At 48.8% G+C, this 15,525-nt stretch overlaps 1 protein-coding gene across 1 annotated transcript; it reads right to left on the bottom strand.

Moving 5' to 3' along the window:
• Positions 1-13,442: 13,442 nt before the first annotated feature.
• ARL4C (ADP ribosylation factor like GTPase 4C) lies at positions 13,443-15,107 on the bottom strand. Its single transcript, XM_033112832.1, has one exon. It carries the CDS (start codon positions 14,841-14,843, stop codon positions 14,265-14,267), a length of 579 nt encoding a protein of 192 aa, XP_032968723.1. The 5' UTR covers positions 14,844-15,107; the 3' UTR covers positions 13,443-14,264.
• Between the last annotated feature and the right edge of the window lie 418 nt (positions 15,108-15,525).

Below are 15,525 nucleotides of genomic sequence, written 5' to 3'. Positions count from 1 at the left end.
ACCATATTCAGAAACCAAGTGCAAACAAACAGGAGGTTAGTGAAAACTGGCTCTCACACAGAGATTTTTTTACAAAAAGAAAATGTATCATTTTCACCTTTTATGTAAAAAATAACACGACCAGCAGCCCTGGACATCACGTTTGATTATAGGGCAGGGCATCCAGGCTCTCCTAATGGAGGTTCACAAGGTCAGACATGCACAGCTGCATGGGACCTTGATATTCATGGATTAGGACGGTGAACTGGAGGGTCCACGCTCAAATCCAAATACTAGAAGAGAATCACCTTCGGTCAAGATCATCTGGCATCTTCTTCACACACGTGCTTCTTTTGTCAGTAATCTTTCATAACACCTCGGTGTCATAATGTAACTCAAGTGGAATTCCATTTGAGAAACTCACAATGATGTGATGAAATCCATTCTGTTCAGACTTCAGTGAATAAACAAGAGGGGTGTGGGGCTGGCATTCCAAAGAGTGTGGGTTCCACTCACTCACGGCATTTGGGGGTTTAGCTACTTTGAGTAAAAAGCTTCTTGACAAGAGTCTCAGGTAGGCCACACGTTTGACACCCCCTGAGGGTCAGGGCAGCCTGCCTTGTTTCCCTCCACTTCTGGAATATGTTCTCTGCCTATCCTTCAAATACAGGTGCTCTGGATTGAGTTCCCAGAAACTCAAATAAGCACACAGACTAACAAAAAACTAGAGGTCTGCCATTTCAGCAGTTCCCTGGACAGAGCACACTCCAAGACAGGTGAGGTCCCTCCAGAGACTCACAGGTGGGTGACTATTGGCTGAAATATGTCAGTGTCATTTAGGATGGGAGACACTTACACAGAATAGGCATGAGACACATGGAGTCCCCAGCTTACAATGCTCTGAGTTCAGTCAATATTTCAACAATTCCTTTGGGGAAATGTCTCTTCTCTGGACAAAATGGTGGCCCCCGAAACGTATGTCCCCCCAGAAGCTGTGAATGTGACCTTAATTGGAAAAAGGGTCTTTGCAGGTGTAATTAAGGATCTCGAGATGAGACCATCCTGATTAGGGTGAGCGCTAAATCTAATGGCAAGTGTCCTTAGAAGGGAAGAGAGAGGAGACGACATATAGAGAAGGGCAGTTGAAGACAGAGGCAAAGATTCGAGTGAGGCATGTACCAGCCACGGGGTGTCGAGGGTTGCCAGCGGCCCCCAGAAGCCAGGAGAGAGGCCTGGGACAGAGTCTCCGTCAGAGCTCCAGAAGGAACCTACCTTCACAACACCTTGATTTCAGACCCTGGCCCCCAGAACTGTGAGAGAATAAATTCTTGTTGTTTTAAGCCCCCCAGCTTAGGATGCCTTGTTGTGGCAGCCACAGGAAGCTAATATACTTCCCAAGATAAGCTTCTACTGCCCTCGGACATCCAGCACTCCCTTTAATCTTCGGCTCATTTTGCGGCTGGGGTGTAATTATATGCACCTGCCAGTGAAACTTAAGATTTAAACAAACGTGACGTTCCCCTGACGCTGACCTTGCAGAGGCATCGCCCTTGATGCCGAAAGAATAGGAGCACCTGAAAGCACCGGGAAGTGCCAATGCGCACGTGCACTCTGTTTTAAAAAGTAAGAAATGGAAGGTGATGGAACAAGACTCCTGAGGACAAACCTCTAAAAAGCGAAGGGAATTTTGCACGTGCTGGCTCCCTGTCACCACCTTTCCTGATGCTGGTCACGCACTGTGGGTTCTGTGGTGGTGCTGGTGGGGGGTGTATGGCACGAATGCCCAGCTTTGCTGTGTCAGTAAATAAACCCTGAAACCCCGGTGGTGTAACGTGACACAGGTGTCTGTCCAGCTCACGTTGAGCAGCTTGCCTCTCCTGGATGAGGTGACTTAGGTTTGCAGGCTGCTCCCATCTGGCACCTCAGTTATCTTGGAGTCATTGCTTTCAATCCCACAGAGGGGAGGAAGAGAGTGGAGAAGGGACCTCCTCTCGGAACTGCCCATTTCCACTCAGGGTACATTGGGGAGTATTGGGGGCATGGCCTCGTGTCAATCCATGCACATGAGTGTGCCGGGTGCAGAGAGACTGCCTCAGTGGGAATGGGAGGACCCAGGAGGGGGTGTGCACGGACTGTCAGTCACCCTTGCATCGCCTACTGCCATGCAGCCAAACAGCTATCCCAAGGCCAGCCAAGTACCTTAAGGTTCTGTAAATTATATGGATCCTCTTGGACCCTAGAAAGTTCATGGCTGCTGAGGGATAGTCTGGGAATGTAGCAGATTGAGTTTCCGGTCTTACATTAAGTCTCCTGAATACCTGGGCCGCAGCAGCAACCAGCTGGTATCGACGTGCCTCTCCTGGCACCACGCGCCAGCAGAGGCCATGGCAACATTCACTTTGTGGAGGTGACTCTGTGCATTTTCTGGGTCCCCTCCTGGCACAAAACATGCATGTCCCTCTGTCCTGTTCACAATCTACACTGGATCCACTGGTGTAAGTGCAAGGGTGACACATCATGCATTCCATTCCATCTTCCATGATGAGGAAAGCACGGCTTCCTTCCTCGCTGCTCAAAGTGTGGTCTGCTGACCAGCGGTACCAGCAGCACCGGACAGCTGGTTAAAATGCAGGTGGCTGGGCCCTACCGACACCTGACAAGTGAGACTGTGCAACTTGGCAAGTCCCCAGGTGAGTCCTATGCACGTTACCGTTTGAGGAGCAGTGGTCTATAGAATTTGTTAATTCCAGAGTATGTTGACAAAATGGCAGATGAATGTTTAACTTGAATGGTCTTGAGAATAATCTTCAGGGGTACCAACCAGACAGAGAAGAGTTAACATGACCTTGAGAAGACATACAAAGGCCTGTGTGCACAGAGAGCAAGAACAGCTCGGAAACTCAAGGCTCAGAATCCTTTTCACAGCCTCTGGAGTCCTTGAACAAATCATAGTTAGAACGGGGTCCTTCCTAGAATCTGAGAGTGCAAAATGTGCAAAATGTGGATATTCAAGCACTTTCACTTGGGTAAAAGCCTGACATTAGGAGAAGGGTCCTGAGCTTACTGTCAGGCTGTTGGCAGGACAATAGGTAGAGACACAGAAAGGCTGTTCTGGAATCAATCCATATTCCTGGGAGTGTGATTACCTCCGATCTGAAAAATGAACGAAGGAATTATAGAAATCATGGTTAATAGCATCGGTCTGGCTCTTTGCTCTCAGACCTGTTCAACTCTTGCGTTTTCCCAAAGCAAACCTCAAGTGTGACTTGGTACTCGAGAGACCAGCTGTGGCATTTAAAGCAGATAACACCAGCTCAAATAGAGTGGTCACTAACAACGTAATTAAATATGCTTGAGATACCGTTGTCCTGGACTGTTCAGATGTAGCGATGTAAGACCAGCACTCTGCTGGGTACAAAAGTAAACTGCTACAATTTATTATTTTACCAGCTGAATAGAAATCAATGTGTGGATAAGGATCCTTGGGGCGGGTGCCAACGACCCATCAGAGGAGGTATAAATTTTGGTTTTTGTTTTGCAATTTTTAAAATTGAGATATAAGTTATGGAATATAACATTCATGGTTTTAAAGTAGAAAATTCTGTGGGTTTTAGTATATTCACAATGTTGTGTAACCATTACCATTGTCTGATTCCAAACCATTTCCATCACCCCCAAAGATAACCCCATTGAATTTCCGGTCTTACATTAAGTCTCCTGAATACCTGGACCGCATCCATTGGCGGTCACTCCCCAGGTCCCACTCTCACCCCCTGCCAACTACTGATCCACTTTCTGTCTTGTGAATTTGCTTGCTCTGGGCATCCCATGTGAATAGAACCACACGGTATTGTTCCATGTATGGCTCCTTTCGCTGGCATAGTGCTTTCAAGATTCACTGATATTGTGTCAGAACTGCAGCCAGCATCTTCCAGGGGGACACCTGTGTGCATGCTTTCTTGGCTGACCTTGGCCCTCCAGGTGAAAGCCACCATCCTAGAGGAATCGGAGTGATGTCACTCATGCACAACACTTTCTGGGGTCCGTCGTGAGGCAGAGCCAATGTCTGGCCACTCTGGAGGAATGAATGGCTTCGACACTTATGTCAGGGAGCAGCAGCGTGACACCACTGGGGCATTACCAGCCCCAGCCAGTGAGGCCCCGTGATGTAACAGGCCCCCAGGTACATGGTGTGCACTTAGACTTTAGAGGGGCTGGTCTGGAGAGCTCTGTGACATCTTTCTGCGCTGCGGTGGTGGGGACACTGCACCAGTTATCGACTCATAACCTGCACCGCCCACCTCAGGCCCGGCCCTGCCTCAGGTGGGTGCATGGGTTCTGCAGTCAGACTGCCGAGACTCAAGTGTTCACTCTGCTTAGTGGCTCTGTGACCTGGCAGGACACCCAGCATCTCCAAGCCTCGTTTGGCACCTGTGAAATGAGGGTGACGACAAAAACAGTCCTTATCCCATAATGTTTATTATGAGGTGTAAATAGTATGCCTACCCAATGTATTTAGTTCAGTGCGTGGCATTCGGTACATGGTCACCAATTACGATGATGATTGCCTATTTATCTACCTATTTAGCTGTCTGACTATTGGAGGTGCAGGTAGGATGAACATCCCTACCTCATATCCTCTTGGAAAGGATTACATGAAATGACTGTGAAGTACTTGATTCATTGTCTGGCATAAAACCAACACTCCATGAATGGTAGCATTTAACATTATTTCTTTTGAGAGTAGGAGTTCTGGTAAAGGGCTTAACATTTCATGACCTTTTCAGTCGCTTCCTCTGAGTGACACTCAGGTGTGCCACACTTGTCTGGCCACAATGACCTTGGCTCCCTGGCAGTAATTGTTAAACCAGGAGCCAAGTGGTCCACCCTTCCCAGCCAGGGCCAATCAAGGCAGGTTCCAATCTACCTGTGACCTGTTGGCACAGAGGTGGTGGGACGGGGAGCCCTTGGGGGGAGCCCTAAATGTTCTGTACCCTCAGAGTTTGGTTATGCTGTCTAAGGGACCTTATCAGTTGAGGATTTTTAGCTGAAATCCCAAGGAAAGAGTGATTTATTTTTTCACATAATCACAAGTTCTGCGGTGGGGCAGTCTAGAGTTAGTTATTATAGCAGTTCGGTGACATCCTCTAAGACACAGGTCCCTTCTGTATTTTCCTTTGCTGTCTGTAGTGTGTGGTGTCAAGATGGCTGCAGCCACTCCAGGCATCATGTCTTTATTCTCGGAAAGTCAGAGAAGCAAAGGAAAGTGTTATGACCCTGTGTCTAATTTTAAAACACAAGGAAAAATTTCCAAAGACCGGCCACTTACTCCTCTCCAATAAGCTTTTCCCTCCAGGCTCATGGGTCAGAATCATGACCCTTCCTAGGCAAATCACTGGCAAGAAGAATAGATTAATTTCATGGCTCAGACCAATCACCCCTTAAGCTGGGTATAGGGTCACTGTCCATCAGCACATAGCCAAGCGGCAGAGGGTACCCCCAAGCAAAACTGGGGTTCTGCCAGCAAAAGAGATGACAGAGGCCTGGATTTGTGTGGATTATTTGCAGTGTCTGCTTCAGAAGCCTTTAGCCCGAATCAAACTCTTCAACCCTTGAAACCATCATCCCAATTACCTATGCAAACAGAAGCAGGAAGTGCAGAATTAAACACAGAAAGAATTTCAGGGAGACATGATCAGTTTCAATACTGATGTAGAAAATTCCTAACTATGGGAGCAAGCTGATTCTGAAACAGATCACGCACCCCCTTATTGGTTCATGGGGGTCTCCACGAGGATTCATGTTCATCTCAGGACTTCTAACCAGTTGAGATGTCTTTTGGGAGGGGACTTGGGGGCTGAGACCCCCAAGAGAGGCTCTAAAAGAAAGTGTCAGATACAAAGGGGGATTCTGAGATGGCACAAGATCACCTACTCAGATAGTCCCTAGGCTCTCGGACATCTGAGTCCCTTACACATGGGAGTAGACGGTAAGGAATCATGCCACTGAAATATCTGTTGGACATTGAGAATGGGGGTGACACAATAGGGTCAGTAGTATTTGGGGCCAGCAGTCTGGGCCACCATGCTGATCTTACCTTCCAGAAAGACTGTGAAACAGACGCCTGCACAAGTGGTCATGGTATGAAAGGAGAAAATGGATGAGGCAGTGGATATTAGCACAGGGAACCTGCCCCCTCCCACCTCAAGGAAATCTCAGAAAGGGTTGGAGCCGGATATTGAGGAAGGGCTAGTGGTCTTCAAATCACACACACCAGGACACAGAGTAATATGGTTTTACTCTAGTTTTACCTCAAGGCAAGTGAGTTGTGGGAAATGTGAACTTGGCTGAATTAACGACTTTCTCTTGGGTAACACTGAGTGAAGTTTTACACTGGTGTCCAGCACATCACTTGATGGTTTAGCCCTGATTCAGCAGATAGAATATCAGCCCTCTGAGGACAAAAACTGTGTCATATGTTGTGCTGAGCCCAGAGAGTCTGGCTGTGTCCAGAGAGAGAGGCAGTGCCCTGAGAGCCCTGGCTGAGTCCAGGAAGTCTGGCTGAGCCCAGAGAGAGTGGCAGTGCCCTGAGAGCCCTGGCTGAGTCCAGGAAGTCTGGCTGTGCCCAGAGAGAGTGGCAGTGCCCTGAGAGCCCTGGCTGTGTCCTGGAAGTTGGGCTGTGTCCAGAGAGAGTGGCAGTGCCCTGGGAGCCCTGGCTGAGTCCTGGAAGTTGGGCTGTGTCCAGAGAGAGTGGCAGTGCCCTGAGAACCCTGGCTGAGTCCAGAGAGTCTGGCTGAGCCCAGAGAGAGTGGCAGTGCCCTGAGAAACCCTGGCTGTGACCAGAGAGCTTGGCTGTGTCCAGGAAATAGCATTCACCTCCAGGCTCCTCGCACAGAGCCCCTTGCGGAAGACGCTTGTCGCGTAGATTGTGAGGCGAGACCCTGTAGGGGTGGAGTGTGGGGACAGAGCCCCAAAAATCAGTCTCCAGGCTCTCGGCCTCACATAGAAATGTGCTGGCTCAGGTAGTAAATGGCCATCAACTGTGATTGGATGGCCATCAGCTGTGGCTAGTTGGCCGTCAGCTATAACCAGTGAGCCATTGGCCACTAATATAACTGCCGTGGCTACGCTAGCAGCAAATGGGGGCTAGCAAGATTGTGGCTGGCAAGCGCTGATTGCAGTTAGCACGGCGGATTGCAGCTAGCAAGGGGAGTCGGTCAGTTGGCAGAAAAGTGGACAGCAGGTTACACGTCGTGTGAATCCAGCCTCCAGTGAGACTATAGTGGTATGACTCCCCTACCTATGTCTCCGTGGGTGTTCCTTTTTGGCCTCACCATGTCCTGCATTCTTATGTGGGGAGCGGGAGCAGAGACCCCGCCTGATACCCCGCATGACACATGTCTTCCTGACACCTCTGCCTAGTGGAGTGTCCCCAGTATAATGGGTGTCACAACTGTTTGTGGGTCATGTTTTTAACAGCATTTTTTTTTTTGCAAGATAAAAATGGCAGCCCAGCACAATTCAAATTGCATAGCAATGCAATATGTCACCTATGTAAGAATGAATTCAAACGCATATTTGTGAAACAAGCTGTTGCAATTGTCATTCCTTACCATGACTTTTAAATTATATGTTGAAACTATTTCAGCTTTTATGAGACATGGGCAGTGGAAATTAATTGTCCAGGGAGTTAGAGTGTAAGGAAATGAAAGCAACCATGAGTTCGCCATTAGAAGAATGAGTATTCTGCAAACGACAGAAATAAGAAGGCTTATTTTTCCCAACAGTCACTTAGTGGAAACATCCAATGAGGTTCTGTGTCCTCCACAGAATCGCATGGGGACAGATGTTTCTCTCCTTCGGTTTAGTGTTGTGAGTTGCAACTGTTACCAGTGAAAATGAAGGGGGGACAGTGGAGCTGTTGGGCGTGTCTGTAACGAGATGAGAAGCGGAACATCCCTGCCAACAAGAGCGGCATCGCAGAGAGAAGGGGCCACAGTCTAAGCACGACATGCAAACGTTACGTGTGTCTAGACCTGCCTGGCCGGTTGCACAGAGCTTTCCCAGCTGTTATCTCATTTTATCATTGGAAGCACCATGAAGGGGGGCAGGGCAGGGGTTCTCAGCCTCACTGTGGCGTTCAGGGGTCTAGGCTGCGAGAAATAAGATGACCTGTGTCAAGATTGCACCCCGGTGCAGGCCTGCTGACACTTCCCAGGGCCAACTGCTGGGGAACAAATGCGCCGTGTGACCCAGGAGGCATTGCCCTGACACATATGGTCTCCTGAAGAGAATAGCAAAAATCAAATGCTTCAAGGACAGAAGCTGGTCCAAAGGGACTGGATTCCCTAGACACTGGGATGTGTTTTCCAAGAAGGGAAGGCAAGGCCCGGAGCTTGGCGTCAGACATGTCAGTGGGGGTGAGAAAAGGTGGCCCTCCCTGGCAGGAGGGTGGCGGTGCCCACCAGCGACACAAGCCTCCACCTCCCAGTTTCCTTCACCTGCCGGGTTTCCCTCTCTATGAGCAGCAAGCTGGGGGCACTGCCCAGAGCTCAGCCTTGGTCCCAGAAACCTGGGGCTTCACCTGGGCTCTACCCTAAACAGGGACCAACCTCAGAGGAAGTGATCTAACCTTCTCTTCACCTAAATTTTTTCCTTTGCAAGTGCGGATACATCAATTGATTGATTGATTTGATTAATGAATTGATCTCTTGGGGCTCTTGGTAGGAAAAGAGATCAAGCAGACAAAGAACTTAGCATGGAGCCTCGCACATATTAAGTGCTCAATAAAGGTTAGCTTATTATCATAATTATAGAGGACTAAGTCCTGTATAGGAATACGTAGAGCTGTACTTAACATAACTAAAGTAATTTTAATTAGTACATGCAACAGAGATGGTTGCCCTCTCAAATCCATGCCACAGAAGCAACTTTAAAAATCGTTTTGGTTATTTCATGCCTTGCTGTCACACTCCAAGAATGTGTTGTGATACTCTCATTAGAAGTTAAGGCCCAGAGAGGCATATAAATTCATACCAATTCAAAGAAAGCCATCTTATGTTCTGAAAATTTAGGCGGGGTTAAACCACATAGCTCTTTCATTCTCACTTCTAATCCTGGTGAAGAAACAATATGCACCTTCTCAGAAATCCTCAGTTTGCAATTTCCTCCCTGAAACTGAAGCAGCCCCATTCTCAAACAGTGGTTGTGCAAAAAAATGTATGAAGTACTCCAGCGTCTTGTGCAAATTCCATGTGAAACAGGTTTCAACTGAGCCAGGAAGAGGTGGGACAGGCTGTTTTAATGATCAGTGAACGTGGATAAGGCATAAGTTTGAGGAGAGAACAGAAATGCTTTCATAGCAACTGAGATGGCGAATTTGGTTCCTGGCAGGCAAATGCCCAGTTGTGGACATCAGACACGCATGTGGGTACAGAGGAGGGAAACGGAGAGTCTAGCTGGACAGGCGAGGGCTGTGAAATCACGGAGGATCCGGTTCTGGTGTGTTCTCTTCTCTCTCCCTTCGTCACCTCAGGCCTTTTATCTTCTGTCTTGGCACATAATTTGTCCTTCCTGGGTGCCACACAAATGTAACATCAAAACAGTCTCTGATGTTGGTAACAGAACTGTTTCAAGGGTACAAGCTCTGGAGACAAAAGTGAAGGCACAAAACATTAAGGCAAGATGCCCACCGTCTAGTGCAGAAATTTACATACAAATGAAGAACTGAAACCTCCTGTGGGGGGAAAGCTCAGCTTGGGGAAACTACAGCAGTTGCATGGGACTAAAATTAGCCTCCTCAGTTGTTAGAGGTCAGAGCGATGGGTTACTTTCTTCTAAAACAAAATGGACAATATTGTCCAAATATCAAGTGTCACCTGGCTCCTCAAGGATTTAATTGTTAAAGCAACGTTAAAGTAACGTTGCACCAAAAAACAACGGTTTCAATCTTTGTTTCCTTTGATTTCTAGTATTTTTACTCTTATGGAACTGCAACGGTTTTTCTAAATGGTTTTTCAAGCATTTTTCGGGTTTCAGTACTTAGAAATGACATCTGAGCCCTTTTAATGCCATCTGGCTTAAACGTTAGCTTCTGCAGCGACGTGAATGATCTAGTCAAGCCTTGCTCATTTTCAAAGAGAAATCACTAAGCTCATAAATGTTTTACTAATGTGTAAGTTTCAACGTCCTTCTACAAAGTCATTTCTATGGCTCATCTCCCAATAGCGATCTTGAAAAATGATATTGTTTTATGGCTTTTTATCTTAATGAAAAGACTTAATCTGAAACGATCATTGATTTTGTATAATGTCCATGGGAAAGTTTACAACCCAAATAACCAACATGAATTATTAAGTCATTCAACCAATATTTATTGAGCATGTACTACATGAGCGCATCAGCTATCAGAGGTCTACTCCTTACCATGCAGAGGCTCACAGCCTAGTGAGGTGGGCTGTCCGAGGAGTAACGGATATGACTCTGCAGACCTCAGCGGAGCTCCTCATTCAGCCTCTCGCAGCTGTGGATGAGAAGACCGCCCTGGATGATCAGATGTGATAGCTGACGCTACTTTGCTCTGAGTCTGGAGTCAAGCTAAAAACTGTTAAGGACTTGCTCTGCACCAGGTATGTGACAGGCACTTCCTGTTCAGTTTTATTCTCCCAACAACCATGACGATCCCATTTTACATGTGGGGAAACTGAGGATCGAGGCGTCAGCAAAATCATGAGGCTCTGAGCATGAGTCGGAATTTGAAACTAGACCTTTTGGGCTCCAGAGTTAAGACCCAGCCATTACTTAGTTTAGCTGCTCGATATCTGCCTCCGTGAGCTACGCATTGAACCTGTGGGAGGTTCTGTTGCATCTCAGTCAATCACTTTTTTGTTAGAAAGCATACCTTTTCCCAAGGGCATGTACAGAGCAGAATGGTCTTACCACACCTACTATTTAAGAGGATTCAAGTCGTGGAATCCTTCTGATGGGTTCAAGAGTGGAACTCGACCCAGATGTCAGCAGCGAGGCAGCCAAGTCCCTGAGGAGTTTTGTGATTACAAACGGTGTTGTATGAGCACCTAGGTATTTCTAGCTTCACCCAATCAGATGGTATTTTTGAAGTAATTTTTAATAATCGAGAGGCTGGGGCCGGGCTGGGCACTGAGGCCGTTTTCCTAAAGGATTCGTGAGGAGCATGGACAGGAACCAGAGGGGGACAGGATCTCTAACCCCACCAGTCAGGGTGCAGCAGACACTGAAACCAAACAAGCAGGGACAATTGATCCTGCCCCAGATTACCTTGCGACCCATCCCTCCACTCAGCAGAGGAGGCCTAGCAAATACACAGGAGCACAAAGCATCCACAGACGATTTCCCCAAATGTTTGATTGTATAAATAATTTATTTCTGTTCACAGCATCATATATGCATATAAAAGGGAGCGGGAACAGAAGAAGGATGGTCAGGACAGAGAATTACAGCAGTAGAAACGAAAACCGAAACCAGGAGACATAGTCCCAACACCATGACAGAGAATGTGCGAAGAGAATTGTTCTAAAACAAAGCGGGCCTCCCTGTGTCTGTGGGAAAACATTTCCAAAGCTCATGTAGGGAGGCCACTTCCTCTATGTGACACCCATTCATTCTCCCAGGGGCAGGAGGCGTCATAAATCACTGACTGCTCCCCTGGAGGGGACTCCCTGGCTGCCCACTCCAAGGTGACATGACCTGTGCTTCCTCTGTTTGGTCAGAGACAAAAATGGGCTTTTACTAGGTCAAACATTACAGAAATCAACTGACACTCTTAACTATTAGTTGAGACACCACAGGGTTTTACTTTACTGCACAATTACTAACAGCTGATTGCACCCTTTAAGTATTGATAATGAAAAAAAAAACAAAATCATTTCGCATCATTTGTAAAGCATGGCAGGATTTGAACAGTGATCTTGAACTTAAGATTTTTTTTGCACGAAAAGGTTACAGTGTTTGGCATCTGCAATGTCACAAAATAAATATATTATTCTCTCAATAGTGTGGAACTACCAAAATGTCAAAGTGCTTAAGAAATTGTCGCATGTGAAGAAAATAAAGAAGATGGATTTTTTTTTTTTAATAATTCTATACAGAATCTTCAGCTGATGGGACCAGCCCATTTAAAAATCAGTGAATATGCTGTCGATATGTAAACTGAAATCTTGCAGGCTTTTCAACATTGCTTAGCTATATTTTCTCTACTGAGTTTCTACAAAAAGACCAGCAGTGGAGGGTACCAAATACACTGACAAAAGAGAAAAGGAAAATGAGCTGCTAGGTTCCTTGTTTCAAAATATCTCATACAAGAATTGGGTTTCAAGCAGGAAGCCAGGAATTCTACCTCTGGTTCTTAAATTAAGTTTCTGAGTGCAATGGACAGTAGGCATGGATTTGTAATCTGACTAACTCACATGCTCAAACATGATTATGCCCAATTTTTATAGGCCTCCTTTGTAAATTAATTTATCACAGTGGGGGAAAAACATAACTCTACCTGTAAACATGGATTCAAAGAGGAAATCAAAATCAAACAGTAAGTTTAAGGTTCCTTTTTGATACTGTGTTTCAGGGTAAATGACAGCTTCTGCAAACCAAGACTCAGTCCTGATTATAAAGGATTTTTTTTAATTACATTATTAAAAATATGTATTTATTCTTTTTACTTTATTTCCCAAAGCCTCTTTCAAGTAATACTGTGAAGTGCCTGAATACAGGTGAGCATGACGTCACATGCTTGCTTGTATCTCAGGCACTCACTGTGGTTTGCATTTGCTACGCAGGCCAGTTCCCCAGGAATGAATTATGAAGGACCTCATCCTGGTGCTTTTCCTTCGCTTCGCTTTCAAATCCATGCAACAAGGTCAGCTTTTGCAATAAGGTGGGGTTTTATTTTTTGGTGCATGACATCAAATACGTTAATGAGACATTTTTAATGAAATACTTAAACCAGATAGGCCACAATGAACCCAATTAGAAATTTGAACATGTCGCCACTTGCAGCGTAAAAGGATATAAAAGGGCAGAGCAAAGTCTTTTTTCCTATGGAAGGTGAGTATTCATTTGCAGTTTTTTTTTTTTAAACATGTCTGAAAACCAAAACCCATCATCAAGTGGTTATTATTGAGACATCTTTTGCAAAAACCATCTTGCTATTCAGCACACATCTGCAGCTGGTGTGCTCACACAAACCAATCAGTAGGCTAAGAGAATTTAAGATTCTACACATATGGGTCTAGGTATTTATGCCGATTACACAGTACAGAGGGAGGTCCCTGTGTCCACACACATACACACACACACACACACACACACACACACACACACACTCACACATCCAGAGCCTTACCCTTAAACACCTTTAACTATCCTGCAAACAGTAAATGCATCATTTGCCACCACCTGCAACAGTTTCTTGTTTGTTGTTTTTTTTAATTTTTATTGGTCTCTTTGTGTGATAATGACCTACACATGGACAGGTCCAAACCATCTGGAAGATGTCTGATTCCAGGCTGAAAAGCAGTTCTCAACAAAACTGGTCTTCCGTAACCACCACAAAGCACCAAGAAAGGGGCATCTTCGTGGGCCGTTCCCCAGCCAAGGCCAGTGCAGGGCCCCATGCCCTGGAGCTGTGTATTGTTCCAGGCAGTAGTTCTCTGATGGCCCAAACCACCACCTCGTTTGGGCCCAGAGCAGGACAAATGAAATTTCAACAGGGGCCTGCCCCGTGACATAAAATCATCCAGCTTCTACTGCCCCAGCACCTCCCACTGCCAACATGCCCCCAGATGGAGACTCCCAGGATTCTGGGAGCTGCATACCTCAGGTAACACACAGGTGAGGGCGGGGCAGCCTGAACTTCTGGCCCTGCTGGAGCAGGAAGAAATCGCTTTTGTCTCTGACATCTGAGCCTTCCACCTGGGCCAGGAGGGCAGAAGGCAGCCCCTGCACGTCCACTCTCCAGAGCGGCCTCCCACCCTATTAGGGAGCTCCGGCCTTCAGACAAAAGGTCCCCTGAGCTGGGGGTGGGGGCAGGTCGATGGCAGGCTGGCAAGTCAGCCTAACACGCCCAGGTTAAGTTACTAGCGCTGCATTTGCGTGCAGAGATTCCGTTTTAAAAATTCGAAGCATTGCTTTGGTTCGCTGTCTTTGTTCGCCGGCGCGGGTTCTCGCACATGCATCCACTCATCCATCCATTCATTCATTTCTGACTCGCTCGCTCGCTCCCCCCTCGCTCCTGAACGCCGCCGGGCGCATTACCGCTTCTTCTTCTGCTTGAGGGACTTCCTGCGTTTCAGGATCATCTCATAGAGCTTGTCCATGCCCTCGGTAAGGCCCTCGCCGATGATGGCGCACGCCGGCTGGACGTGGTAGGTGGTGGCCGGGATGAGCTCGTGCAGCGCCAGCTGCTTCTCGATCTCGGCCACCGGCAGCGACTTGGGCAGGTCCTGCTTGTTGGCGATGACCAGCAGCGGCGTGCCCTGGTTCTCGGCGAACTTGGTCACCTTATGCAGCTCTGTTTTGGCTTCCTCCAGCCGGTCCACGTCCACGGAGTCCACCACGTAGATGATGCCGTCCGTGCAGCGGCTATAGGACTTCCACAGCGGCCGCAGCTTCTCCTGGCCGCCCACGTCCCAGAAGTGGCAGCTGATGCCCTTGGCCGTGCCGTTGCTCAGCTTGATCTTCTCCGTGTTGAAGCCGATGGTGGGCACCGTGTTCACGAACTCGTTGAACTTGAGCCGGTAGAGCACCGTGGTCTTGCCGGCCGAATCCAAGCCCAGCATGACGATGTGCAGGGACTGGAAGGCCGAGATGTTGGAGGAGATGTTGCCCATGGCTCCTCGCTGCGGAGCCGGCCACTGCGGCAGCGGCGGGAGGGCGCCGCCCCCCGAGCAGTTACAGGCCGGGCGCACCTGGGCCCCGCCTGCCGCCCTCCGCTGCGCCTGGCCCGGCCTGGGCGGCCCCGGGGTGCACGGCTCGGAGCGCTCAGACACCGCGGGCCCCGCGCCCGCCGGGCATTGCGTCTCTCCCGCCGGCTTTTGTCTCCTGCAAAGCCGCCTCCGCTGCCGTGGCGCAGGATGCTCGCACCCGGCGCCCTCCCCCGGCCCCGGCTCTAGCTGCGGCTTCCTCCGGCCGCACCCCCGCGCTCCGGCCGCTGCCCGGGCTGTCCGCGGCCGGCGGCTTGGGGCTCCCGGCGCCCAGCGCTCGCCTATGCCTTGGGCGGCGCCGCGGAGCCGCTCCCGCTCCTTGGGCGCGCCTTGGAGGCGCAGGCGGGGCGCGGGCTTCCCCCGGCGTCGCTGCCGCCTCGCTGTCCCCGCAGTCCCCGCGCCGCCGCCGCCGCTGCCGCCAGCCTGCAGCGGCTGGAGGGCGCCCGACTCCGCCCCTCGCGAGCCCCGCCCCCGCCCCGCCCCGTCGGCCACGCCCCCGCTGCCCCGGGTCGGGTGTGGACTTCTCCGCCCTGCGGGCCGTTTTCGCGCCCTTCGGAGCGTTGGGAATCGCCCTCGGTGTACCCCTCTC

This window comes from Rhinolophus ferrumequinum, chromosome 8, assembly GCF_004115265.2.
Source record: "Rhinolophus ferrumequinum isolate MPI-CBG mRhiFer1 chromosome 8, mRhiFer1_v1.p, whole genome shotgun sequence".
Classification (NCBI taxonomy): Eukaryota; Metazoa; Chordata; class Mammalia; order Chiroptera; family Rhinolophidae; genus Rhinolophus; species Rhinolophus ferrumequinum.
The sequence above is the reverse complement of the archived record's forward strand: the minus strand, read 5'-3'. Positions and strand labels throughout refer to the sequence as shown.

Bases quoted from the DNA above. Each gene is read 5' to 3' on its own strand.
- ARL4C (XM_033112832.1), bottom strand. From the start codon at position 14,843: ATGGGCAACATCTCCTCCAACATCTCGGCCTTCCAGTCCCTGCACATC.